The 27973-nt window shown below is 45.5% G+C and overlaps 1 protein-coding gene across 1 annotated transcript in view; it reads left to right on the top strand.

Annotated features, from left to right (window-relative positions):
* The first annotated feature begins 7455 nt into the window (after window positions 1-7455).
* MAN1B1 (mannosidase alpha class 1B member 1) overlaps window positions 7456-27973 on the top strand; it is a 245232-nt gene continuing 224714 nt past the window's right edge. The window contains exon 1 of the mRNA XM_033961549.1: window positions 7456-7779. Coding sequence (XP_033817440.1) covers window positions 7675-7779 — 105 coding nt within the window. The 5' untranslated portion in view covers window positions 7456-7674. The remainder of the gene's footprint in view (window positions 7780-27973) is intronic.

Raw genomic sequence — 27973 nt, 5'->3', positions numbered from 1 at the left:
CCTCTGAAGTCTACCTCCTAGCCAATCCCCCACCCATGTAGTCAAGGTATCTCCCAAACCTATAGAGCTCATCTTGCTCAACAACCTGCGGTGTGGTACGCTATCGAATGCTTTGCTGAAATCTAAGTACACGACGTCCAGGGACTCCCCAATATCCAGCTTCCTCGTCACCCAGTCAAAGAAGCTGATCAGGTTGGATTGACAGGACCTCCCCTTTGTAAACCCATGTTGACGGGGATCTCGCAGATTCCCCTCGTTAAGGACCGTATCCAATTGGTGTTTGATTAGAGTTTCCATTAGTTTGCTTACTATTGATGTGAGACTCACTGGTCTGTAGTTCGCAGCCTCCGTCCTGCTTCCCTTTTTGTGGAGTGGAATGACATTAGCCGTTTTCCAGTCTAGCGGGACTTTTCCTTTGCTAAGGGAGAGATTGAAGAGTGTTGATAGTGGTTTCGCCAAGGTGTCTCTTAACTCCCTGAGTACTCTGGGGTGTATGTTGTCTGGCCCCATAGCTTTGTGAACCTTGAGTTTGGATAGTTCACTGTAGACACTACTGGGCGTAAACTCGAAGCTGCAAAACGGGTCTATCGAGCTATCCCCTGTTGGTAGCTGAGGGCCGGATCCCTGCGCCTCACGGGTGAAAACTGAGCAAAAGTATTCATTTAACAGTTTAGCCTTCTCGGAGTCCGATTCTACATAGTTCCCGTCCGGTTTCCTAAGGCGTACTATCCCTCCTGTGTTCCTGTTTCTATCACTAATATACCTAAAGAATGCTTTATCGCCCTTTTTGATATTCTTTGCTAGATTCTCCTCCGCCTGCAATTTGGCCTCTCTGACTGCTGTTTTGACGGTTCTTGACTTGGCCAGATAGTCTTCCCTGGAGCCCTGCTTCCCTGAATGTTTGAAGGAGATGAATGCTCTTTTCTTCTCTTTTATGAGGTTGGAGACCTCCGTAGAGAACCACTGCGGTTTGTTTTTTCTTCGTCGTTTACTTATAGATTTAATATATCGGTTTGTTGCTTCGTGTATGGTAGCTTTCAGTGTTGACCACAATTCCTCTACATTATCAGTCTCTGCTTGGTTTTGCAGCGACTGATGGATGAATTCCCCCATGTCCTCGAAGTTGGTGTCCTTGAAGCTGAGGACCTTAGTTAATGTGTTGGATTTGGTGAAACCTTTTCTGAGGTTAAACCATACCATGTTGTGGTCACTGGATGACAGCGTGTCTCCCACAGAGACATCTGTGACACTTTCTCCGTTGGTAAGTATTAGGTCTAGAATCGCCTGATCCCTAGTTGGCTCCAAAACCATTTGCTTGAGTCTTGCTCCCTTTATAGAGTTTAATAGCCTTCTGCTGCTGCCGGTCGCAGAGGAAAGTGTGTTCCAATTCACGTCAGGCATATTGAAGTCACCCATCAATACTGTGTCCCCACGCAAGGTGATATTCTCTATGTCCTCGATTAATTCCATATCAAGGTCTTCCTGTTGCCTTGGAGGTCTGTATACTATGCCAAGGTACAGGCATTTGTCCTTTCCCCTGGCCAAATTTACCCAAAGGGATTCCCCTGTGTACCTAACATCTGTGATTCTGGTAACTTTGATGTCATCTTTGGCATATTACCCCTCCTCCCATTTTGCCCTCCCTGTCTCGGCGGAACAAATTGTAACCCGGTAAGACCATGTCCCACCTGTGAGAGTCCATAAGCCAGGTTTCGGATATCGCCACCACATCTAGGTCGGCGCCCCTCATTTCCGTCTCCAATTCCAGAATCTTGTTGCCCAAACTGTGGGCATTGACGTACATAGCCTTCCAAATCCTAGGTTTGTTATGGCTATCTAGTGATATTCCCGATTGAGCTCCATCGGCTCCTTTGGTATTGTTTGCACTGTGTGTATTCTCCTTAGACCCTGAAACACAGTGTGAACTTACCCCGGACTCGAAAATGTCAGTATCCCCCCCGAACACGGCAATGTGAGCTCCCCCCCCAGATCCATGATTGCTATGTGTATATACCTCAGATCCTGAATGGTATTTGCAGCTTACTTCATTAGATAGGTTATTAGTGCCCGTACCCTCCCCCAATTTACCTAGTTTAAAGCCCTATGGAGTAGGCGGGCTAATCGGTGTCCAAAGACGTTCTTCCCTCTGCTGGACAGGTGCAACCCATCTGGTCCCTGTAGTCCTTGTAGTGCCTCTCCGTGGTTCAGGAACCCGAAGTTCATCTCCTTGCACCATCCTTGCAGCCAGTCGTTTGCCTTCTGGATCCGATTCTCTCTGGCTCTTCCCTTGCCCCTTACTGGAAGGATCGAGGAGAACACAACCTGCGCATCCAACCTCCTCAGCTTCTCACCCAGGGCACCAAAGTCCTCAGGTATCCTCTCTGGGGTGCTCCTGGCGGTATCGTTGGTTCCGACATGGATAAGAAGCATGGGGAAGTGGTCCTGGGGCTTGATGAGACTGTCCAAGCAGGCGGTTACATCCCGGATCCTGGCTCCTGGCAAACAGCAAACCTCTCTCGATTGAATATCTGGTCTGCAGATTGGGCCCTCCGTGCCCCTCAGCATTGAATCCCCAATTACCACCACTCTACGCTTCTTAGGGGAGGACTGTACTGATGACTCTGGGACCGGAACCTCCTGCTGGATATCTTCCTGTTCCTCATTGTCAGGTCTTCCCTGAAGCAGCTGGAATCTGTTCCTCAATGGGATTTGCGGGGTTGATGTAGAACTACCCTGTGTGTGAGAAAAAGAGACAGTATATGAGGAAGGTTTTTTGTGTTTGCCTGTGGAGGAGGTTACCAGCTGCCAGGAGTCAGCGTCGTCAGCCTCCTCCTGAATTCCAATTGTTGGTCCCAATGAAGCAGGAATGGTGGTTTTGGGCGTCCCGAGGATGGTCCTGCCAGGTTCCTGTACGGTGATCTGGGACAGTTCCTGGATGACTTCATCGATGTAGGCCTCGTCATCCCGGATACTTCTTAAGCGCATGACCTCCTCTCTCAAGCTATTCAGTTCTTGTAAAAGGCTGTTCTCTAGTTGATCCTTCGTTTCTGTCTGCGTAGAAACTGTAGCCATTTTTGTGGGGATGGCCTCGGTCTGTACAGATACCTCTGTGCTCTGTCCCAGCTCTCCCTCTGTTTCCGTGGCCACCCCCTCGATCCCTTTGGTGACTGGACCGCCTACCTTGATTGTAGTCCTGTTGCTTCTGGTTCTACCTGCCATTTTTTTTTTTTTTTTTTTTTAAAGATATTTGTAAGTTATTTAATCGGGTATTCGTTAGTTGTCAGACAGTTGAAGGTTAGAAGGATGAAGGTTAGAAGGATGAAGGGTGTCAGCTAATATGCTGTCAGAATGTTCTCCACAAGCTCAGCATAATTCTCTGATCTGTGATTACCAAGAAAATTCTGAACCAGCACGAATGCTTCCCATGCTGCTGATTCAGCTTGGTTCAGCTTCTGTTTGAACACATCATCAAGGATCAGTTTACGAATTTCGGGCCCAACAAAACCACCTTCTTTGATTTTGGCTTCACTTTTCTCAAAACCAAATGTACTTCTTAGGTGCTGAAACACATCGCCATTTCTGGCCATCACCTTGGAAACTGAAACAGCCGCAAATGTGAGTAATAAAAGAAAAAACAAACTATATGCATTATTCTACAGCTGCCGCCTTATGCTTTGCAAAACCTCAGGTCCAGTGCACTCCCTCTGGGTTTAAGTAATTTTTTTATTTTAGTATGTGGAGGGAGACAGAAGTGCCAATCTCAAAAAGGGCCACAGGAGATGGATGGGGACCTGGTACCAGTAGCGTAGTAAGGGAGTGGTCCACCCTGGGTGCTGGCACCCATCCCCCTTTCCACTCCCCCACTACCTCGCGTGCATGTGCCTCTTCCCTTCCCCCATACCTCTTTAACATTCCCGGTGTGCGCAGCAACCCCAACCTGCTGCTCATGCCAGCGTCAGCTCTTCCTCTGATGTCACTTTCTGGATCTGCGCCTAGGAAGTGTCATCGGAGGAAGAGCCGGGAACGTTAAAGAGGTATGGGGGGAAGGGAAGGAGGAGGGTGGGGTGGAGAAGAGGGTAGGGAGGGGCCCCACCACTCCAGGCACCTCTCACCCTTGCTACACCACTGCCTGGCACTATCAGATATACCCTAAAATAGGCACCCAGGAAGCCTAATCCCCACACTCAACTGAGTTAGCAGAGCCAATACAGGAGCTGAGCTGCACTTGAAGCCAGCCAAGGCATTGCTGGCACACCAGGCTGAGCAGCAGGAGAAACTGAATTACCAGTGAGCATACCATGACTACTGTATATAACAGAGTTCAGCTTGGTGCTCTCTTTCTCTGCCTGCTAGTAGATGGACACAACCTACTCATCTGGATTCATCAGTGAGGACATGAAGGCTGCCAGTCAGGTGGAGCAGGCCTCATCCAAGGCAAGACAGATCATAGGTTGCATATAGTAACATAGTAGATGACGGCATATGCAGGGGTTTCGTCAGCCGTAAGCCGGAAGTCATTATGCCTTTGTATAGATCCATGGTGAGGCCCCACCTGGAATACTGTGCGCAATTCTGGAGGCCGCATTATCGCAAAGATGTGCTGAGACTAGAGTTGGTTCAGAGAATGGCCACCCGGATGGTCTCGGGACTTAAGGATCTCCCGTATGAAGAATGATTAGACAAACTACAGCTATACTCGCTCGAGGAGCGCAGAAAGAGGGGGGACATGATCGAGACGTTCAAGTATCTCACGGGCTGCATCGAAGCGGAGGAAGATATCTTCTTTTTCAAGGGACCCATGGCAACAAGAGGGCATCCGTGGAAAATCAGGGGCGGGAAACTACGAGGTGACACCATGAAATTCTTTTTCACTGAAAGGGTGGTTGATCGCTGGAATAGTCTTCCACTGCAGGTGATTGAGGCCAGCAGCGTTCCTGATTTTAAGGCCAAATGGGATCGGCACATGGGATCTATTCACAAGGCAAAGGTAGGGGAGGGTCATTAGGGTGGGCAGACTAGATGGGCCCTGGCCCTTATCTGCCATCTGTTTCTATGTTACTGCTGATAAGGAAATCATTTTTTTCTTACACTCACAGGATAATAAATCCACTACATTGGTATGCAATGTGTAGAGTTACCATACACCCAGGAAAACCTGCACGTCCTCTTTTTGGAGGACTGTCTGGGTGTCCGGATGGTTTTTCTTAATGGGGCAGTCTGTCCGGGTTTAGCCAGCTCGCAAGCTCACCCAGTGTAGCAAGGCTGACTTACAGACAAGGACTCTGATATGGCTCACTGCTTTTCTGAGTCCCCAACCTACCTGCTCCTGTGCCACTACAATTTTAAATTTTCACGCAGTCAGCAGCAGCAACAGGGTAAGCCTGCCGCCATCTGCCTGTCCCAAAGCCTTCATTCTGCATTGCCCCGCCTATGCGGGAACAGGAAGTCGCTGCAGCAGAATGAAGGCTTCTCTCCAGCCTTTCAAGTTTATTATTTTTCTTGATTAATCGCTTTATCTAATTCAAAGCGATGTACATAGTAAAAAATAATTAAAAGAAAACATACAATACAAACTTTAAATACTTACAATGAATAATAAAAATTACATTACATTGGGTAAGAGGGGTTTATGAAATACATTTGTCGAATAAAAGAGATACATTGGAGAAACACAAAAGGGGAAACATTAAGACGAATGGTACAAAATATTGGAATTATTGGTTTGAATATAATTAAATTAAGTATTAAAAGCATCATTAAACAAAAATGTTTTTAATTGGATTTTAAATTTTACCAAGTCTTGTTCATTACGTAAAAAAATTGGAAGAGCATTCCAGGTTTGCGGGGCTGTTACAGAAAATATAAATTGTCGTCTGGTGTTTATAAATTTTAATGAAGGAACCGTCAGTAAATTTTGATCAATAGATCTTAATGTTCTAATTGGTTGGTACGGTATTAGTAATTTATAAATGAAAGCAGGTGTCTTATATAGTAATGTCTTGAATGTAAGTAGACAAAGTTTATACGATATCCGATGGATGACAGGAAGCCAATGAGCGTTTTTCAGTAGAGGGGTAACGTGATCGAATTTTTTAGATGTAATGGTGTGGCTGCCATCAGCCTAGACCAGCGGTCTCAAACTCAAACCCTTTGCAGAGCCACATTTTGGATTTGTAGGTACTTGGAGGGCTGCAGAAAAAATAGTTAATATCTTATTAAAGAAATGACAACTTTGCATGAGGTAAAACTCTTTCTAGTTTATAAATCTTTCCTTAATTGCTTCTGATAATTTCAGCTATAGACAGCTGAAAGCAGTGTAACATGCAGAAAGTGAAAATCTATCAAAGTATCAACTGCAAGAGACAAGATTTTGGACCACCTATTTTGAGGCCCTCGGTATTATGAAGACTGATTCTTTATGGAAAACTTGTGCCTTAGGTGTCCGGTGGTCGCGTCTGCAACCGCTGTCAGCTCCCACCTCCTCCAGCACCGGACACATGCACAAGCTGCACTGTCCCCTTACTGCTGTAACCTCATGCACACGCTTTCTTGCTTCTGTAGGCGATTGTCCTCTCCTCTCCACTCCACCTCACAATCGTAAACAGATGCAGGAAAGCGCTTCTGTGAGGTTACAGCGACCGCCGGACACTTAAGGCACAGGGTTTCCATAAAGAATCATTCTTTATAATACCAAGGACCTCAAAATAGTACCTGTGTGCGGTGAGTTTGAGACCACTGGCCTAGACCTAGCTGCACATTAAACTCTACAGTCTCTTCCTCTGTAAACCGCTCTGAACTGTTTGTGGTATTGCGGTATGTAAAAAAACCTGTTGGACCGGACCAGATATACTGATAGTGGGACTGGGACTAGTGGGAGGCAGGGCATGGTGCTCTTTGGGGTTTTTTCTGTCTTCACAAACCTTGTAACCCTAGCAATGTGGAATCGGGGGGAGGGGTTCTGCTTGTTTGTTAATACCTGCACTGAAACCCTTTCTGAATTGCTATCCTGCGGGTAAGATCGTGTTAAATCTACTACTGCATAATCACCACAGGGGAAGTTATAGTCATTGCCGCCCCTTCCCCAAGCGGTCAAAGGCAAATCCGAAAGAGTACTGTAGATACTCTATGAATCACACGTAATCCTCTCTTACACTCAAACCCCCTAGTACCTTATTCTAACAAGCTCCACCCCCGTTTCCTATCGTCAATCATCCTTCAGCTCGCCATTAATTGGTCCCGCAATTTTCGTTTCCTGGTTTCTCCTCACCTCTGGCATAACGCCTTTCAGCCGCGTCCCACCCCCGTCAAAAAGACCGCCCAGCTTCCGACGTCACGTCTCGCCTGAGGCAGGAAATCGTTTTAGAGGTGGGGGGCGGGACCACGGCTGACGGAAAGACGTTGCGTTAAAGGTGGCGGGACGGTGGAGGCGAAACATTGCGGGGGGGTCGGTGAGGGGCGATCTCGTCTACGAGTTGGCAGGTGGGAGCCGGGGTGGATGAGTTTGAGAATGAAGGACAGGTGCTGGATCGCGGACGGGAAGGCGAGGGGGAGCGGAAGAGCGAGGGAGACGCTGTAGACAGCTGGGGGTACGGGGTTCCTGGTCGCGTGGGAAGAAGAATGCTCTGCGTGTGAGTGCTTGAGGCTAGTCGATATTTCTTCTGTGAGTGTGCGGCCATGTACACGCCGCAAAGGAGAGACTTCATCTCGTTGACTCTGAGTCCACAGGAGCAAGGCGGCTACAACAACAGCAAGAGCTGGCGGAGGCGCTCTTGTCGGAGGGTGAGAAAGAGGGATCACGGGAGGGGGTGATGCTCAGAATGGTTCTCAAGGGCTTTTTGGTAGCCGCTGAGCCCCCCTATGCAAAAGCATTACAAGCAGCTCATTAGTATTAAAATGAGCACGACCTGTGTTGCACAGAAGGGGACGCTCACCGTGGAAAATTTTCTAGCAGGTCTGAAGCTGCTGGTAGTGTGCATCTGTTATGCGAATGTATGTCCTGGAACATACACTTAACAGATGCACAGGGCATACACTCGTACACTCATACACAAACAGATGCACAAATAATTCTTGCTCACAATCAGACTGGCAACCTCAGGCTGTTGAGACAGGAGCTCCAAACACTGAGCCACTCCTTCCTCCACACTGTAAGGTTATGCTTGAAGTCTGGCAAGCTTTAGACAAAAATAAATCCATCCATCCATCCTTGGACTTTTATTTTACTTTTTTGTTGCTGCTTACCAGAGCTCAAGCACAACCCTACAGTGTGGAGAAATTACTGGCTTAGTGGTTAGAGCTCCTGCCTCAACAGCCTGAGGTTATAGGTTTGATCCTGGGCAAGTCACAAAATTCTGGTCCTGAGCGATCGGGAGCTGTACTGGGCCTGCACAGAAGAGCTGTGCCTACTGATTTGCTCTTCTGTACAGATGTAAGGCAAAGATCTTCCCCTTTTTACTGGACTGCTTAGCACAAATAGCATGTATACAGTATATGCTATTTGTACTGAGTTGCAAAACAAAATCGCTCCCAACCTGTCATTTTTTTACTAGGTTGCCAGAGTTTTGTGCATCTGGCCCCCTAGTGCATTTGATAATCCTTTAGAATAGTGGTCACATTGAGTCCTGGGGGAGGGGGAGCTGCCAATGAAACAAGTCTTTAGGATACCCCTATTGAGAATGCATGGGAGAGATTTACATACTGTCAGACTAGTAGTTATGTCAATCTGCTTGTTTCTTAATACAGTACTATGATATTCCTTAAGGCCTAGCTCTTGGTGGCCCTGAAGGAGTTGAAGTCACTGGCTTGGCGAGGGTGGGTGTTACCTGACCCCCCCCCCTTCCCCGGTGTGTGCCCCTTATTCCATACCTGTTTAGCTTCCCTGGCACGAGCAGCACCTTCAACTTGCTGCTGGCATTGGTTGTCCTTCTGACGTCACATTCTATTTGTGAGATCCGGAAGTAAAGTCAGAGGGGAGCACTGAGGCCGGCTCAAGTAGCAGGTTGGAGCTGCTGCTTGCTCAAACTGATGAAGAGCTAGAGGTACTGTGAGGGGGAGGGGAAGGTGTATGTATGGCGGGAGAGGAGGAGAGTTGCCAGCACCCCGTACTAAGATGGCACCTGGGGTGATCTGTCCCCCATTCCTCATTACTGCATCACTGGTTGAAGTAAAGACCATAGTTTTAGCAGGTGACTGTAGTAAGGTAGAGCTGCCTATTGATCAGCTCAGAGGAAGACTTTTGACTAGATCTCTTTGTTGTGATAAGGTTTTTTTTTTGTTTTTTGCTTTCTGTTTTTTAAATTTGCATCACCCCGCATGGTGCTCTTTGTAGTTCTTTCATTGTAAGAATCAGTGCTGTAGATGCAGCCTCCAGTTTCTTATTGCAGTACAAATTTTAATTAAGCTACAGGTTTCCAAGATTATGCCCGTTCTCAAGGTGGCCAATCCAGGTCACTAGTATCTGGCCAAAACCCAAGGTGTAGCAATATTCCAGGCACTATTGAAGAAATTTAAGGGCTGATGCTTGAAGCCCAAGTGCCAAAGCACACAGTGCAAACCCCATAGCACAACAGTGCAGAAAAATAGCTAACCAATGCTCAAAGCAAATGACATTCAAATTTTATGTACAGATAATTCACGCTATTAAACTGAAAGCAAGAACATAGGAATAGCCTTACTGGGTCAGATCAATGGGTCCATCTAGCCCAGTATCTTGTCTTCACGGAGGCCAATCCAAGTCACAAGTACCTGGCAAAAACCCAAATAGTAGCAGAAGTCCATGCCACCAATCCAGGGCAAGCAGTGGCTTCTCCCATGACTCAACAGCAAACAATGGACTTTTCCTCCAAGAACTTCTCCAAACTTTTTTTAAAAGCCAGCTACATTAACTGTTCTCACTACATCCTCTGGCAAACACTTTCCAGAGCTTAACTATTTTCTGATTGAAAAATTATTTCCTCCTATTGATTTTAAAAGTATTACTCTGTAACTTCGAGTGTCCCCTAGTCTTTAGAACATAAGAATAGCCTTACTGGGTCAGACCAATAGTCTATCAAGCCCAGTAGCCCGTTCTCATGGTGGTCAATCCAGGTCACTAGTACCTGGCCAAAACCCAAGGAGTAGCAACATTCCATTCTACCGGTACAGGGCAAGCAGTGGATTCCCCCATGTCTTTCTCAAGAAGAGACTATGGATTTTTCTCCAGGAACTTGTCCAAACCTTTTTTAAAACTAGCTACACTATCCGCTCTTACCACATCCTCTGGCAATTCATTCCAGAGCTTAACTATTCTCCGAGTGAAAAAAAATTTCCTCCTATTGGTTTTAAAAATATTTCCCTGTAACTTCATCGAGTGTCCCCTAGTCTTTGTAATTTTTGACGGAGTGAAAAATCAATCCACTTGTACCTGTTATATTCCACTCAGGATTTTGTAGACTTCAATCATATCTCCTCTCAGCCGTCTCTTTTCCAAGCTGAAGAGCCCTAACTGTTTTAGTCTTTCCTCATACGAGAGGAGTTCCATTCCCTTTATCATCTTGGTTGCTCTTCTTTGAACCTTTTTTAGCGCCACTATATCTTTCTTGAGATAAGGAGACCAGAATTGAACGCAGTACTCCAGATGAGGTTGCACCATGGAGCAATACAGGGGCATTATAACATTCTTAGTCTTGTTAACCATCCCTTTTTTAATAATTCCTAGCATTCTATACTTTTCCCTCCGTATCCACAGGGGTTAGGTGCAGAGCCAGACCGCAAAGTGTGAAAAACCGCAAATAACATCTTGGCCGGCTCTGACCCACCCCCGCCTCCCTCCCGTGCTTTAAATACAAACTCTCACTCAAACAAACCATCCCGGACCTTACCTGGTGGTCTAGTGGTCTTTCGGGGCAGGAGCAATCTTCCTATACTCTTGCCCCATGGCAGCCATTTCCTATGAGTGATCTGCACGGGGCAGGAGTGTAGGAAGATCACTCCTGCCCCAAAAACCCGCTAGACCACCAGGTAAGGCTTAAAAATAGCTCCCAAAATTAAGCTCGGCGCCCACCTCCAATCACGAATAACCAAATGTGTGGATGCTAAAACTGTGGATTCGGAGGGAGAAGTGTATTTGCTTTTTTGGCTGCCGCCGCACATTGGGTGGAAGATTTCATCGTATTGTCTACGATGACTCACAGATCCTTTTCTTAGGCGCTAATCCCCAAGGTGGACCCTAGCATCCGGTAATTGTGATTCAGGTTATTCTTCCCAATGTGCATCATTTTGCATTTGTCCACATTAAATTTCATCTGCGATTTGGACGCCTAGTCTTCCAATTTCCTAAGGTCCGCTTGCAATTTTTAACAATCCGCATGAGTTTTAACAACTTTGAACAGTTTAGTGCCATCTGCAAATTTAATCACTTCACTCGTCATTCCAATTTCCAGATCATTTATAAATAAGTTAAATAGCACCGGTCCTAGTACAGACCCCTGCAGCACTCCACTATTTAGTCTTCTCAATTGCCCAAAAGGTCGATCGTGAGTCGACCAATAGATCGCGAAGGCAACACGAGTCGATCGCGGAACCCATCCCAGGCTCCGTGATAGACTCGCGTTGCCTTTGCAATCTACCGGGCCGATCAGCCTTCCTCTCTCAGATGTCAATTCTGACGTCGGAGAGGAAGTGCTGGGCCAGCCAATTGACGTCGGGAAGAGGAATGCTGGTCGGCCCGATGCTTCTGCGTCAGGAAGCAGGGAGAGCTTGGGGCCTGTTCCCTGATGGTGGAGGCATTGGCTTGGGGGAGGGCAGGGAGAGAGAAAGAAAGGGGGCATGGAGAGAGAGAGAAAGGGAGGCAGGGAGACAGAAAGAAGGGGGTGGGGAGGGAATGAGGTCTGGAGGAGAGGAAGCATACAGGAGGCGGGAAGAAATATTGGATGCACAGTCAGAAGAAGAAAGTGCAACCAGAGACTTATGAAATCACCAGACAACAAAGGTAGGAAAAATGATTTTATTTTCAATTTAGTGATCAAAATGTATCTGTTTTGAGAATTTATATCTGCTGTCTATATTTTGCACTATGGCCCCCTTTTACTAAATCGCAATAGCGGTTTTTAGCGCAGGGAGCCTATGAGCTTCGAGAGCAGCACAGGGCATTCAGCGCAGCTCCCTGCGTTAAAAACTGCTTTTGTGGTTTAGTAAAAGGGAGGGGGTACCTTTGTCTATTTTTGTATAGTTGTTACTGAGGTGACATTGCAAAGACTCATCTGTCTTGACCTCATTGAAAAAACACCTCCGGAATATAAATGATGATTAATATTTTCTCTGCGTACAATGTGCTTTGTGTTTTTAAAAAAATTTTATTGTTGATAGATCATTTTGACTTGGTTATTTTAAAAGTAGCTTGCAACCTTTGCGATCTTCTGGCCGATTGCGATTGACCTTTTAGGCACCCCTGACCTAGATGAATTAAGGCTCAAAGTCCTAACCAGCATAATTTATCTGCTGATAGTTTGGACTTATGTAATCTAGAGAATTCGGATATGGAGGTTCAGGTCTCAGCTACATTATTGGTACAATTTGCTATAGATTCAGATAAGGAATGGATTCTTAAGTTGTTTTTCAAACATAAAGATGTTCCCTTTTTGTCTGTTATAAGAATGTGTCCAGATGTCTCGTCCTACCCAAAAGAGAAGGAAACAGTTTTTGATTATGAGACCTCAGGTTATTCAGCTGGGAGCAACCTTTGTTTTGGGATATCCTTGCTAGTATGTCTTGGTGTTTAATGGAAACAGATAGTGTTCTCCTCAGAAATATTTTCCAGCTGGGTGGGGCCGGGAAATCTGGTGGTGGGGAAAATTACATGTGCATTGTTTTTATTAGTTAATTATTACTAATTATTTTCCAATGCTCAATATGACTTCTTTTTTTAAGGTTTGACACTTAGGCAGTGTTCTAGTATCATTTAAGCCACCCTTGTAAAAAAAGTAATGCAGATCCTCTTATTCCGAATAACTACTGGCCAGTATCAAACCTTCCATTTCTTTCAAAGCTACTGTACTTGAGAGAGTGGTATTCAACCAACTTCAAACTCATGTTGAATCAATTAATGCTTTGCATCTTGCAATAGCAATTCTGCCACAGCAAATGCACTGAAGCCCATAGGAATTGAATGGACTTTGCTTTTGCCATGGAAGAATCACTACTGTGGCTTTGTAAAAGGGGCCCTTACTGCGTGAAGTCCATAGTTTCTCAACTTTCTCAAGTCAAGTACACCCTAAGTCTAACAAATACCAACCAAATACCCCATCCTAAGCTCTGCCCCTTATCCCACCCTCATTTATTTTTTTATATTTTATTTTATTATTTGTTACATTTACATAACAAAAACACAGGTATATCCAGTTCAAACATAGCATATAAAAATGCTCATCAAATAAAGTCAAAGGCAATAGTTATCAATGATCAAGTCCACATTAAATGGCTGAGAGTGCCAAAGCTTAAAAGAAAAAGTAAAGTAACAAAGTTTAACATCTTGGCAGGCTAAGAGATGTGGCACATTCTTTAAATCATCAATTACATTCTCCAGCAAACAAAATAATAATTTAAGAAACTATCTGCAAAGGTTTATTTCTAAGAAAATCTTCTAACTAACTGGACTGGATCCAGAAACACATATTTGTCACTTGCAAATGAAATAAGGCATTTACAAGAGAATTTTAAGAAGAAGGTCGCACCCACTGCTAAGGCCTTAGGCCTAAGCGATAGAAACTGCTTCCTCTTTATCTGAGTCTGCTTAGAAGCATCGGGAAATATCAACGCTCGGCCACAAAACAAAGCTTATTTCTTAGTAAAGTACTTCAAAATAACCTGTTTCTCTAATTCTGTTTTGAAAACTACCAAGAGTGTAGCACGTTTTGTAATTGTGTCCTTAGAGGACTCAAGAAAATTAGACAGATCCAAACTGTCTGGTGATACTAATTTATCTATTTCCCCCTCATCTACCATCTCCCTAGAAGCCGTCAGAATGTAAAAGCGGTTATCAGGCTCAAAGGTATCCACATTAGAGTATTGCAAAATCTCCCTCATATACATTCTTAATAGCTCCAATGGAGATAGGTAATGAGTACACTTCTCCCTCCGGATTCACGGGGGATAGGGGCAGAGCTGGACTGCGAATGGCGAAAAACCACGAATATCCGGCTCCGACCCACCCCCGCCTCCCTCCCGCCTTCCCGGCCTTATCTGGTGGTCTAGTGGGCTTTCGGGGCAGGAGCGATCTTCCTACGCTCCTGCCCCGTGCAGATTGCCATTAGGAAATGGCTGCTGTGAGTTCCTGTAGTCTCTCGAGCTCGAACTCCTTACAGCTATTTCCTAATGGCGATCTGCATGGGGCAGGAGCGTAGGAAGATCGCTCCTGCCCCGAAAGCCCACTAGACCACCAGGTAAGGCCGGGATGCCGGGGGGAAGACTTAACGATGGTGGTTTTTTTTTCTTTTTTCCCCCTCGCCAAAAAATCACGAATATGTGAAATTGCGATTGCCGAAACCATGAATGGGGAGAGGGAAGTGTAACGGGAAAAGTTAAAAAAACAAGGATTTCTAGATCTCGTATAATTCTCCATTTTTCCATCTTGGCATGAACCGTTATACTATCTTTAATGTTAGCAGAGGCAGTACTCTGTAAATTATTCACTGATTTATCCAATTTACCTAATTTATTTCCTAGTTCTGTTACTCGAGTTTAATGCTCATTTATTTTAACTACTGTATTCGAGGAGAACTGGCACAATTTCAAAACAGTATTTTGCAATGAAGACTCAATTCTATTAACTGTTAGCCATACATCATTTAAAGTGACTATTTTATCTTTAAGGAGAACATTCAGGCTTGGTTTCATAACCATATGTACAGGAGTCAAACCTTTTGTTCCCCCGATACCAGTTGTAAGGAGGAGGTTACATCCTCAGCCCTAGAGGGTGTCTCTACTCTTCCTACAAAGCTCAGTGGCTGGGGAGGTGGTGATGGCTCCCCAGAGGAGACTGTATACCTTGAGTTACCTGCTTTTCCAACCGTGGCAATGAAGATACCATAAGGTGCTGATCCATTGGGCCCACACCTGAGGCTAACAGATGGTTTTTCGCCTTTCTTATGCCCATGGTGGAAGAAATTGATAACAGTCCGCTCCCAGCTCCTCACGGGCTCCGAAGGAGCTCAAAAGGGGCGTGTCCTGCCCCTTTGGCCATGCCCCTTCGGATGTGCGACCAAATAGAGCCTCCAAGGACCCCTCTCTTGTGCTGGACGCTGGGACTGCTGCAGGGGCTTACAACCACCATCCCTCATCCCCCATGTCTAGCATTTGTTCTCCTTTCTTCCAGGTCTTGCTCTGCCTGCCTCTCTCTCCTTCCTTCCTCCTTCCCTGGTACAGAATCTTTCTACCTCTCTGCAGTCTCTTTCTTTCTCTTCCCTCTTTACACCCCGAAGTCCAACATCTGCCCCCTCTCTTCTTCCTCCCCTTTGTTTCAGGTTTCTCTTTCTCTGTCTTCCTTCTGCTAACATTTCGAGTCCTCCCACCTTTGTTCCAGGTCTTTCTATCTCTCACTCTCTCTTTGTCTTCCCCCCCTTTTCCCCAGGGTCTGGCATCTCTCTTTCCTCGATTCAGGGTATTTCCCCTCTCTACCTTGTCTTTTGGTTCAAGTCTGCTTTCCTGCCCTTCCTCAAGGTCCTTTTCTGTTTTTTTGTACATGTAAGGGTTAAATCTAATTCTCCTTAAATAGTGCTGCGTTTGTCTGTATTTTTCACTACATTAAAATATAGAAATCTTCATGCAAGGCAGATCATATAGGTAAGAATATTAAAAAAGAAAAAGCTGAAGAAAAATTAAATCACCGCAGAGTAACACTGCATAAGGAGAACACATTTGAACCAGAATAAATCACCAGCAAACTATTCCTTAATCCTACAAGAAACTGGCGGAACAGCATCTATGACAGTAAAATATGTTGGATCCTGCCAGCAGGCCAGAACTAAGATCAAACAGGAATAATAACTAATGTCAACAAAACCTGACACTGTCTTTGCCATTATAAATTTGTTCTTGTTACCATTACTGTATTATGAATTATTTCTTTCTGAACCACTGTCATATTCAGTGATTTCTTTTTTTTTTTAGTTCAATGATTTTATTGAATATTATAGGAATTATAAACAGAAGGCAGTTCAAACATATAGAATCATAATAAAAATCATGTATCAAATATTCGTATCTACAATCATTTGAATAAAACTAGATTAATGAAAAGGATCCAGAGTATCTGGAACTGCTTAGAAAAGGAACAGAAGAAGACAGAGAAGCAGGAGGGATAAGAGAAAGAGAGAGAAAGATAAAGGAAGAGAGAGAGAGAATGAGAGATAGAGAGAGATAGAGAGAGAGAAAGAGAGAGGCAGAAGTGTCTATAGAGCAGAACGAACATATGAATCTAAGAATGGCCAAGGTGATTTGTTTCGTGTCAAGTTTGTGGAAGATCGAGAAAACAATTTCTTCTCATATGCATAAGATTCAAATTTGTGGTACATACTTAAAGAGTTCCACCAAAAAGTGTAGTCTAGCAATGAGGATGATTTCCAGTTTTTCAGAATATGCATTAGAGCTGCACGAACATGGTGTCAATGAGTTTAGGCGGGCAATTTGATTGTGCAAAACATGGGTGTTGAGAACGAAGAATTATAATGTCCATGGAGATCACTTCTGAACATTTAGTGATAGATTTTATGGTATCCCAAATACGAAGCCAAAAGGAGTGAACCATATTGCAGTGGAAAAGCATGTGATCGAGAGTTCCGGGTGCTTTCAGACAGTTCCAACAGGTAGAGTCTTGTTGTAGATTCGCTTTCCATTTACGATATGGAGTCCATACTGCATTCCACATAACAAAGTACATTGATTGTGAAACTCTGGATGATAAAAGAGGACGATTTGTGGAAGACCAGAAGAGTTCCCAATCTATTTCAGAAAGCGTGGTTTTCAAAATAGAGTCCCAATGGTTCATAGATTGAGTTGAAAAAGTGAAGAAGTGATCTCTTAGTATACCATAAAAAAGAGATATTGCCTTACCCTTCAGTAAAGCCAGAGTAGACCAATGACGAACAGTATGAATAGAGGTCATAAAATCAGGGCGTATATGTATATTATCTAATATTCCAGTAAGCATAAGCCATTGTGATCGTACAGAGGATGGGAGTGAGTATGTGGAACGGAAAATATCAAAGGGGACAAAAGAATTAGAGGAGATCAATTGATGAACAAACCATACACCCGCCCGCTGCCACCTTTTCCATGAGAGGGATCTTCCGTTGATCTGAATTTTAGAGTTATTCCAAAGGGACATGAGTGGGCCTTCATCAGCGTGAATTTCAGCCGCTGCATCTAATAGGCGTAAAGCATGCTGCGTTGCACATAATAAAGAATACTTTCTCAAGTGTCTAGGTATTGACACTGTAAGAAAGCACGAGACGTGTAGTGGTGTACATAAAAATCGTTCCATTTCAAACCATGCTGGTTGATCTTGAGGGTTCGAATCAACTATCCATTGAGCTCCATATTTGGCTAATGATGCAATGTAATAGTAGTAAAAATCTGGTAGATTTAGGCCGCCATTAATCTTAGAGGCCTTCAGCTTGGCGAGAGCAATACGAGGTTTTTTCTTGTTCCAAATAAATTCAGAAATTTTCATATTAAGCCAATGAAAGAATTTTTTCCGGCATAAAAGGGGAAGCATAGAAAGAATGTAATTAATTTGTGGAGCCAGAGTCATTTTAATGGAGGCTATTCTACCCCACCAGGACAGATAAAGCGGAGACCAACGCGTTGTAGTATTTAAAATTAAATTTTTGATTTTGGATATGTTAAGATCCTGAGCATGATCTGGATCTTTATGAATTAGGATTCCCAAATATTTCACAGCTCCTTGTGACCATGGAAAAGAGAAGTGAGCTAGATCTGAGAAGGAAATATGGTCATTAAGAGGAAAGATCTCCGACTTCTCCCAATTGACAGAGTATCCCGAGAGACGAGAATATTGGGAAACTATGTAAATGAGATGGGGTAGAGAGAAAAGGGGATCTCTGAGAAAAAGGAGAACGTCATCAGCATAAGCTGCCAATTTAATGTCTCAATTGAATGAGGGAATACCATTTATTAGGGAACACTGTCGGATAGCAGATAATAAAGGTTCCAATGCTAGATCAAATAATAATGGTGAAAGGGGACAGCCTTGACGGGTACCTCTGTAAAGGGAAAATCTATTAGAGAGAGAGTTATTAATCAGGATATGGGCCGTGGGTTGACGATATAATGTTTCTATCCAATTTGTGAAAAAGGAACCAAAGTTGTACCATTTCAGTACTCGGAATAAGAAAGGCCACTCCACTCGGTCAAAGGCCTTTTCAGCATCGATGGCCAGGCCAATCACAGGCTCCGACATTGTTTTAGCGTGAGCATTTATATGATGAAATAAACGTATATTATCTCCTATATATCTTTGTTTGATGAATCCTGTTTGATCTTTATGTACGAGGGTTGGGATCACTGTGTTAAGTCTTAGTGATAGAATTTTCGCCATGATTTTGTAATCCAAATTGAGGAGAGAGATAGGACGAAAATTTTTAACCATAGTAGCATCCCTATCTGGCTTGGGAATAACTACAATGGTGGCCTCAGTGAAGTTAAATTGTTTGTCCGGAGTGGAGTGAAGGAAATCATAATATGTTAGAAGTTGAGGTGCCAAGAGAGCTCGGAAACTTTTAAAAAACTCACCAGTAAAACCATCTGGTCCAGGGGCTTTCCCAGCGGGTAAGGTGGATATAGCAGTCATTCATTTAAATTGCAGCACTTAGATTACATGGATAACGTGGTGGTATTGCCAGTTAGTCTATTTTAAAACCTGGAAACAGACGTTGATAAAAACAAGACAAAAATGAACAATGTTTTTATTTTATTGCACTTAATCCATAGAAGCAGCAACTTTGTCACCCTTTTAATTAGTTGGCCCAAGTTATATCTAAAGCAACTTAACTTCATGCTCTACCTATAATAACCTACGTCAGGCCCCCCACTGTGCCCTTAACTCCAGCTCCGAATCTATGTATACATTTTATGCATACAATTTATTCATGGAACCAGCGCGAATAAAATAAAAAAAAAAGACTATTTATAAGATCGGCACTGATGTTGATCGCAGAACTCCCAGTATATTAACATTCACTGCTTTAGTGGCAAACCACGGTTCACTAACATGGTACATCAAGTCCTCACTTCAATATTTCAGCACAGCCTTACTTTTTCTCTACCTGAGCTGATGTAGCAAAGCTCACACTAAGGTATACAAGGGCCAGCGACACAGACAGAAGTCATCACCTTATCTATTGGAGGGTGAGTATAGCGAGTTCCACGTGCAGTGATCTGGCTGCCCGCGGAGAAGGCCATATGCATGCGCTAGTATATCGGGTGACCCCTGATGCTGCTGGCCCGTGCCTGTGTTGGAGTGAAACTTGCTGCATCAATCCGGGCAGAAAACAAGTGTGGCTGCACTGAATTATTGAAAGGAGGAGGAGAAGGTGGTACTTGGATGTCTTGGAAGATCGTACTTTTCCAAGTCAATGCCATACAGACCCCGAAGCAGGGCCCTTGGTTGTGTTGCAAAGGGAGTGTGGGAGAAATGCCCTGAGGGAAGGAAGTGTATTTAGTGCAGTGTTCTCTCTAGCATCTTTTAGCCAGGCGCTCACCTAAATTAGCCGGGTGGAGTGCCCGGCTAAAAGATGCTAAGGAGAACACTGAGATATGTTTTTTATGAACTGCAGCAATTATTCAAATTTATTTCTGCTAAAGCACAACCTATGGTTACTAGCTTGAAAAGAAAAGTTTGGGACCTGTATTGCCTCATCTTTAGTTTTCCTTTAAAATGTATTTGTGTTTGCTAATTTCAGCTTAATTTCAGCTCCGTCTCAATATATGATGGACTAATTACAACCTGGACTATTTTCTTTATTTCCTGTAATAATGAGATACATTGTATTGATATCTTTTTGCTATGTAGGCTGTTTTTGCTTTTTTAAAAAAATTGTCAGTTGTTAAAAATTATAAATAAAGAATTACAAAAAAACCCCCTCCACCTTGGCTCTGTCCCACTGAATGGGCTGATTTTCTTTGCCGTAGCCAAGATGCTCTTTTTAATGGGGAAACGTAGAAAGCAAGCGATTTAAGGGCTCCTTTGACGAAGGTGCGCTAGCATTTTTAGCGCGCGCTACAATATCCTGCACGCTAGACGCTAACGCCTCCATAGAGCTGACGTTAATATTTTCTGCGTAGCGCGGGGGTTAGCGCGCGCTAAAAACACTAGCACACCTTCATAAAAGGAGCCCTAAGTCTTTTGGCCTCCTGGGGTGGCTGGCCTGATTGCTCTGTGTACTCTCTCCAATTTCATGTGCTGCAGCTCCGCATTTGGGTTTGCTAAACTCAAAAAGTGCTCGCATACTGCCTGCATGAGTTCTGCCAGCAAGGGCCATCTTGCGATTCTGGGAGGCCTCACATTTGCAAGTTGCTACGGCGTGCCCGTTTCTCACCAGCTTTGCCAGGAGATCATCCTGCTTGGTTTCTAATTGTTCACACCTTTTCTGCAGCTCAAGTAAGTCCCCATTGTGATCGATCGCTTTTTTCTTCAGTCATTTAGCCATTGGCCCATATTCTCTTCTATTTTGTGTAGGCCATCAAAGTCTGCATATAAGTAGCAGTTTTCAATTCGTCAATCCACTCACGGAGCTCCGAATGTGATGCCGGTCTAGAGCCCCCCCCCATCAGCAGGGTCAGCATTTTTCACTGTGCTCCCTTCTCCTGCTGGCTGAGGCTTCTCATGACACAGGGCTGCATTTTCCACCTGGGGCACTTGGAAGGCAAATGCTTTTAAATCCAGCAGCTGTTTTTTGCTAGTCATCTTTGTTCAGTATAACTAACCTCCAGCGTATCTTTTACGCTTATGTGTTTCCCCGAAAATAAGACAGTGTCTTATATTAGTTTTGGGCCCAAAAAACACACTGGGTCTTGTTTTCGGGGTATGTACATGATCATCTCTCCCTTCCTCTCCTTCACCCCAATTCTTCCTCTTTCCTTTCTCTCCCACACATGTGCAGCATCTTTCTTCCACCTCCCTCCCATCCCTGTGCAGCAGAACCCTTGCCCAGCTTCTATCCTTTCCACCCTCCCATCACTTGTGTCTCAGAATGCTGCCGCCCCCTGCCACCGTGCAGCCATCCTTCCCTTCCATCCAATCCACCGACCACGAGCAAGCCCTACCGGTACCTCCCTCCAAATCAGCATTGGGCCGGCAACAATCTAAACAGGCTGCTTCGGCCTTGTCCGCCAGTGAATTCTCTCTGCCTTGTTACTGATGATGTCAAGCCTCAGTGATTGAAGTCCAGACACCAGGTTAAGCATCCCCAACAAAACTGAGGAAAAATGTTCATAGCATCTGCATCGTTAGCTTAACATAACCAGCAGAAAAGGTCTCAGGTTAGGGTTAGGCATGGCTTTGGCCTGCCCTCCTGCCAGCATACACATAGCTGCACTTGCCGCTACAACCTCCCACTGGCAGGAAAACAATTGGTCTTGACCAAAACACATTTAAAAAAAAAAACAAAGTACAGTGTTCTCCCCAGAAATTTTTTCCAGTCGGGTGGCATGAAAAAGTAGCCAGGTGAGGTGGGATGGGGAAATTTGGTAGTGGGGAAAATTAACCCCTTCTTTTACTAAGGTGCACTAGTATTTTTAGCGCACGCAGAATATTAGCGCGTGCAAACCCCTGTTAGCGTCTAGCGCGCGTGGCATTTCTGCGTGCGCTAAAACCGCTATCGCAGCTTAGTAAAAGGAGCCCTAAATGTGTACTATTTTTATTAATTATTATTATCCCAGGACAAGCAGGCATGATATTCTCACATGTGGGTGACGTCATCTACGGAGCCCCAGCGCGGACAGCTTTTCAAGCAAACTTGATTGAAGTTTCAAGTTTGCTACACTGCACCACGCATGTGCATGCCTTCTTGCCCACTAGAGGGCGCATCCCCACCTCGTGGTCCTCAGTTCAGTTTTTTCCGCGGAGCCAGAAGCCCTGTGGAAATTGAGCTCTGTTAGCTTGCCTTCTGTCACTGCGTCTGGGTGTTTTCGCTCGGTCGCTGTGCTTTATTTACTTTATTTTACTTTAATTACAGTGGTGCCTCACACAACGAACTTAATTTGTTCCAGGAGCAAGTTTGTTATGCGAAAAGTTCGTTATGTGAAACGCGTTTTCCCATAACATAAGAACATAAGAACATAAGAAGCGCCATCTCCGGATCAGACCTTCGGTCCATCAAGTCCGGCGATCCGCACACGCGGAGGCCCTGCTAGGTATTCACCTGGCTTATTTTATAGCCAACCATATCTTTATATGCCTCTCTCAAGGAGATATGCATCTAGTTTGCTTTTGAAGCCTAGGACTGTCGATTCCGCAATAATCTCCCCTGGGAGAGTATTCCAGATGTCAACCACTCTCTGTGTGAAGCAGAACTTCCTGACATTAGTCCTGAACTTGCCCCCCCTTAGCTTCATTTCATGTCCTCTTGTCCGTGTCAAATTGGACATTGTAAATAATCTTCTCTGCTCTATTTTGTCAATTCCTTTCAGTATTTTGAAGGTCTCGATCATATCCCCACGCAGTCTCCTTTTCTCAAGGGAGAACAATCCCAGTGTTTTAAGTCGATCCTCATATTCCAGTTTCTCCATACCCTTCACTAGTTTAGTTGCTCGTCTCTGCACCCTCTCCAGCAGTTTTATATCCTTCTTTAGGTAGGGAGACCAATGTTGGACGCAGTATTCCAAGTGGGGTCTGACCATTGCCCTATAAAGCGGCATTATAACTTTCTCCGATCTACTCGAGATTCCTTTCTTTATCATGCCTAACATTCTATTTGCCTTATTTGCCGCTGCCGCGCATTGTGCCGACGGCTTCAGGGTCCTATCTATCAGTACACCCAGATCCCTTTCTTGTTCACTTTTCCCCAGAGTTGCACCTGACATTCTGTACTCGTATTCCTTATTTTTACTGCCTAAATGCATTACCTTGCATTTCTCCACGTTGAACTTCATCTGCCATTTCTCCGCCCATTTTTCTAACCGACACAAATCGCTCTGGAGTTCCTCACTGTCCTCCTGCGATCTGATTGCCCGGCAGAGTTTTGTGTCGTCTGCAAACTTGATGATCTCACTGGATGTTCCGTTTTCCAGGTCATTGATATAAATATTAAAAAGGATCGGCCCAAGTACCGAGCCCTGGGGCACACCACTAGTCACTCTCTCCCAGTCGGAGAACTTCCCATTTATGCCCACTCTCTGCTTTAGGTTTTCCAGCCATTTGCCTATCCATCTTTGTATATCTCCCTCTATGCCATGGCTTTGTAGCTTCCTGAGAAGTCTTTCGTGTGGAACTTTGTCAAATGCTTTCTGGAAGTCCAAGTATATTATGTCCACCGGCTTTCCACTATCAATTTGCTCGTTCACGGTCTCAAAGAATTGGAGTAAATTCGTCAAACACGATTTCCCTTTCCTGAATCCATGTTGACTGGGTTTCATCAAGTCGTGTGTGTCCAAGTGCTGAACTATGCTATCCTTGATCAGTGATTCAATCATCTTGCCGGGGACAGACGTAAGACTCACAGGTCTATAGTTGCCCGGTTCTCCTCTCGATCCTTTTTTGAAAATTGGCGTGACGTTCGCTATCCTCCAGTCGTCTGGTATCTGTCCAGTTCTGATTGACAGGTTTGCAAGTTTTTGCAATAACTCTCCAATTTCAATCTTCAATTCCTTCAAGACTCTCGGGTGAATTTCATCCGGTCCAGGGGATTTGTCACTTTTAAGTTTGTCGATCTGGTAGTATATCTGATCTAAGTTCACTTCGACTGTGGTGAGGCTGTCCTCTATTTCTCCTGTAAACAGTTTCTCCTCTTCAGGTATTGTTGAGGTGTCCTCCTTCGTAAAGACGGACGCAAAGAAGGAATTTAGTTTGTCTGCGATTTGTTTATCTTCCTTGATGTACCCTTTTCTTCCCTTGTCGTCCAGGGGTCCCACTGCCTCTTTTGCAGGTTTTTTCCCTTTCACGTATCTAAAGAAGGGCTTGAAGTTTTTGGCCTCCCGGGCTATTTTTTCCTCATAGTCCTGTTTTGCTTCCCTCACCGCCTTGTGACATTTCTTCTGTTTATCTTTATGTTTGTTCCAGGCTTCGGTTGTCTTCGTGCATTTCCATTTTTTGAAAGAGTCCTTCTTTTCTTTTATGGCTTCCTTCACCTGTATGGTAAGCCATGCCGGTTCTCCTTTGCCTTTAGTTCCCCGATCTTTGGAAATCCTCGGAATGTAGAGATCTTGTGCTTCTGCAATAGTATTTTTCAATAGGCACCATGCCTGATCTACTGTTTCAAGTTTGTCCACCATCTTCTCGAGTCGTTTTGTTACCATGGCTCTCATGCAATCGTATTTACCCTTTTTAAAGTTTAAGGTGGTGGTTAAGGTTTTGACATGTTTCCCTTTCCCGATGTCAAGTTTAAAGTTGATTACATTGTGATCACTCGTTCCCAGTGGAACCATGACTTCTACTTCTGTTATCGGTCCAGTGAGACCATTTAGGACCAAGTCCAAGGTGGCGTCGCCTCTTGTCGGCTCTTTTACCATTTGCTCCAGGAAGCAATCCCCTAGCACCTCCAGGAACTTGGCCTCCTTGCCGCAGTTGGAGGCTCCTAGTTTCCAGTCTATTCCTGGGAAATTGAAGTCTCCCAATATAACTACATTGCCTGTCTTGCATACTTGTTTGATTTCCTCCATCATTTCTGAGTCAGTGACTTCCGCCTGTCCTGGGGGACGATAGTAAAGGCCAATTTTTATATCTGCGCCATTGCGACCAGGAATTTTGATCCAGAGGGACTCCAGCTTCTCTTTCCTGTCTGTTGTAATCATTTCAACAGTATCTATTCCTTCCTTAACATATAGGGCAATACCTCCACCTTTCTGCCCTTCTCGATCTCTTCTATATAGTTTGTATCCCTGTAGTACTGTGTCCCATTTGTTTTCTTCATTCCACCATGTTTCTGTTATGCCAATGATATCCATGTTCTCATGTCTTGCTATCGTCTCTAGTTCTCCCATTTTGTTTCCTAGACTTCTAGCATTTGTATACATACATCTAAGTTCCCTTCGTGTTACCTTTTTGGACCTTCTACTCTTGGCTGTCCTTACAGTTTCATTTACGGTATCCTTTACTGCTCCTGTGTTATCTCCCATGTTTGCTGTGTGGTCATCCCCTCCTGTGTCTGAGTTGTCCCTTCCTGCTTGTTCTCCTTTGTTGGCTGTGAGGTCGACCTCTCTTGTGTATGAGTAGTAGTCCTTTGTTCCTACGTCGGGGCATCCTGTTGTCCGTGCCATCGACCGGTTGTCGACTGTCGGCTTTCCCCTGTCCTTCAGTTTAAAGCCTTCTCTATTGCTTTCTTCATGTTGCCTGCCAAAACTCTTGCTCCTTCCTTGTTGAGGTGTAGTCCATCCCTTCTGTAGTACTTGCTTTTTCCCCAGAACGCCGTCCAGTTGCGCACGAAGTCGAAGCCTTCGTCTTCGCACCATCGTCTCATCCAGGCGTTGATCACTTGCAATTCCCCTTGTCTCTTTCCATCTGCTCTTGGTACAGGGAGGATTTCAGAGAAGGCCACCTTCACCTCCCTGATCTTCAGTTGTCTTCCGAGTGAGCGGAGCTGGTCCTTCATCTCTTCCCTGTCATACTTCCGCCCGCTCACATCATTTGTTCCCACGTGGATAAGCACAGCGGTGTCCACTCCCCGTGCGCCATCTATGATCCTGGAGATCCTGCTGGTCACATCCTTTACTCTTGCTCCAGGCAGACAGGTGACGACTCTGTCCTCTCTTCCTCCTGCGGTGTGGCTGTCCACGTGTCGTATAATGGAGTCGCCTACGATGATCCCCATCTTCTTTATTTGGGAGTTCCTTGGGGGGCGTAGGTCCACGTCCTTGGAGTAGGGCCAGTCATCTTCCTCCAATGATACTCTTGAAATTGTTTCCTGTTCTTTGGGTGGGGGGACATCTTCCTGTGCTCTCACTATTCCTCCTGTTGTGCGGTTGTCTCCTATCTCGTCTTTGTTTTCTTCTGTGTTTGCATGGATGTCTTCTCTCCTCACATGTGTTTCCTGAGTACAGTTATCCAGCCCTGGGATCTCTACGTGGTGCTGATGGGCTTCCTCTATGAACGTTTCTAGATCCTTGACCTCGTCGTTTGGGCTGTACTCCACTAGAATCTTCCCTTGTGCTCGGATTCTGTCTTCGAGTTCCATCACTGTTCCCTCCAATAGTCTTACCTGACATTTCAAGCTATCCATCTCCATGCATCGATCGCAAATGTATGCCTGGATCCCCGAAGGGAGATAGTCATACATATTGCAGTCGATGCAGAAGAGAGGAAAGCTCATCTTCTGACTTCCTTGGGCTTCCATTTCGTGCTTCACTCGTGGGTTGTCTGAGTGATTTGTTGTGACCTACTGCTGCTCTTTTTCCTACTGATCCTACCTCCCCCTTACCTTCTGACTTCCTGACTGCACGCTTCCTATTTGAGTGAGTCTGTTTGTGTTACAGTGCCTGTGCCTTTGTGTGCTTGTGTCCCTTGCCTGCTGCTTCCTTGTGTTGCTTGCCTTGTTGTCTCTCTCGTGTGTGCTGTCTCTGCTCTACCTCACCTTGATTGTATGTGCGGGTTGGTTTCTTTTGTGTCTGTCTCTTCCTTACCTTCTGTGGTTGTCGGTTCCTTACCGGTCTGTTCTCCTCTGGTGTTCTTGAGAGTAGCGCTCGTCCCTTGCAAGGCCCTTCGCAAAGGCGCTCTCGCTAAGGCGAGCGCCTTTACCGCGCGCCTTCGCCGCGCGCCGAACGGCTGGGCGCCGTTGGCTCCTCCCCTTTTCAAGGGGGAGTCCGGCGCTGCCTGTGACGCTTGGGGGGGGCGGAGCGAACTCTCGCCGCTACCCCGAGCCTACTGTCTTCCTACTCCTGCTTGCTTCGGTGCCCGGCACCAACGCTGCCTGTCTCCTCTGCTTCCTGCTTCCCTTCTCTCCTCTCTCTTCGGCACCGCGTGTGCCGCGCTGACTCCTCCCCTTTTCAAGGGGAGTCCGGCGCTGCCTGTGACGCTTGGGGGGGGCGGAGCGAACTCTCGCCGCTACCCCGAGCCTACTGTCTTCCTACTCCTGCTTGCTTCGGTGCCCGGCACCAACGCTGCCTGTCTCCTCTGCTTCCTGCTTCCCTTCTCTCCTCTCTCTTCGGCACCGCGTGTGCCGCGCTGACTCCTCCCCTTTTCAAGGGGAGTCCGGCGCTGCCTGTGACGCTTGGGGGGGGCGGAGCGAACTCTCGCCGCTACCCCGAGCCTACTGTCTTCCTACTCCTGCTTGCTTCGGTGCCCGGCACCAACGCTGCCTGTCTCCTCTGCTTCCTGCTTCCCTTCTCTCCTCAAAATGTTAAAAAAAATAATTCGTTCTGTAGCATAAAATATGCTAAGATGACATAAAAAAAGATAAATTTTTGGTTATTATTTTTATTTAGATACCTTTCTGTAGTTGGCCGGACAGACGGGAGCCAAACCCGCCTGTCCGGCAGGCAGCCATCGACGGAATGAGGCCGGATTGGCCCATCCGTCCCAAAGCTCCGCCTACTGGTGGGGCCTAAGGCGCCTGGGCCAATCAGAATAGGCCCGGGAGCCTTAGGTCCCTCCTGGGGGCAGGGCCTGAGGCACATGGTCGGGTTGGGCCCATGTGCCTCAGGCCCCGCCCCCAGGAGGGACCTAAGGCTCCCGGGCCTATTCTGATTGGCCCAGGCGCCTTAGGCCCCACCAGTAGGCGGAGCTTTGGGACGGATGGGCCAATCCGGCCTCATTCCGTCGATGGCTGCC

This window comes from Geotrypetes seraphini, chromosome 10 (assembly GCF_902459505.1).
Source record: "Geotrypetes seraphini chromosome 10, aGeoSer1.1, whole genome shotgun sequence".
Lineage (NCBI taxonomy): Eukaryota > Metazoa > Chordata > Amphibia > Gymnophiona > Dermophiidae > Geotrypetes > Geotrypetes seraphini.
Note: the sequence above shows the minus strand (reverse complement) of the source record. Positions and strands in the feature narration are given on the sequence as shown.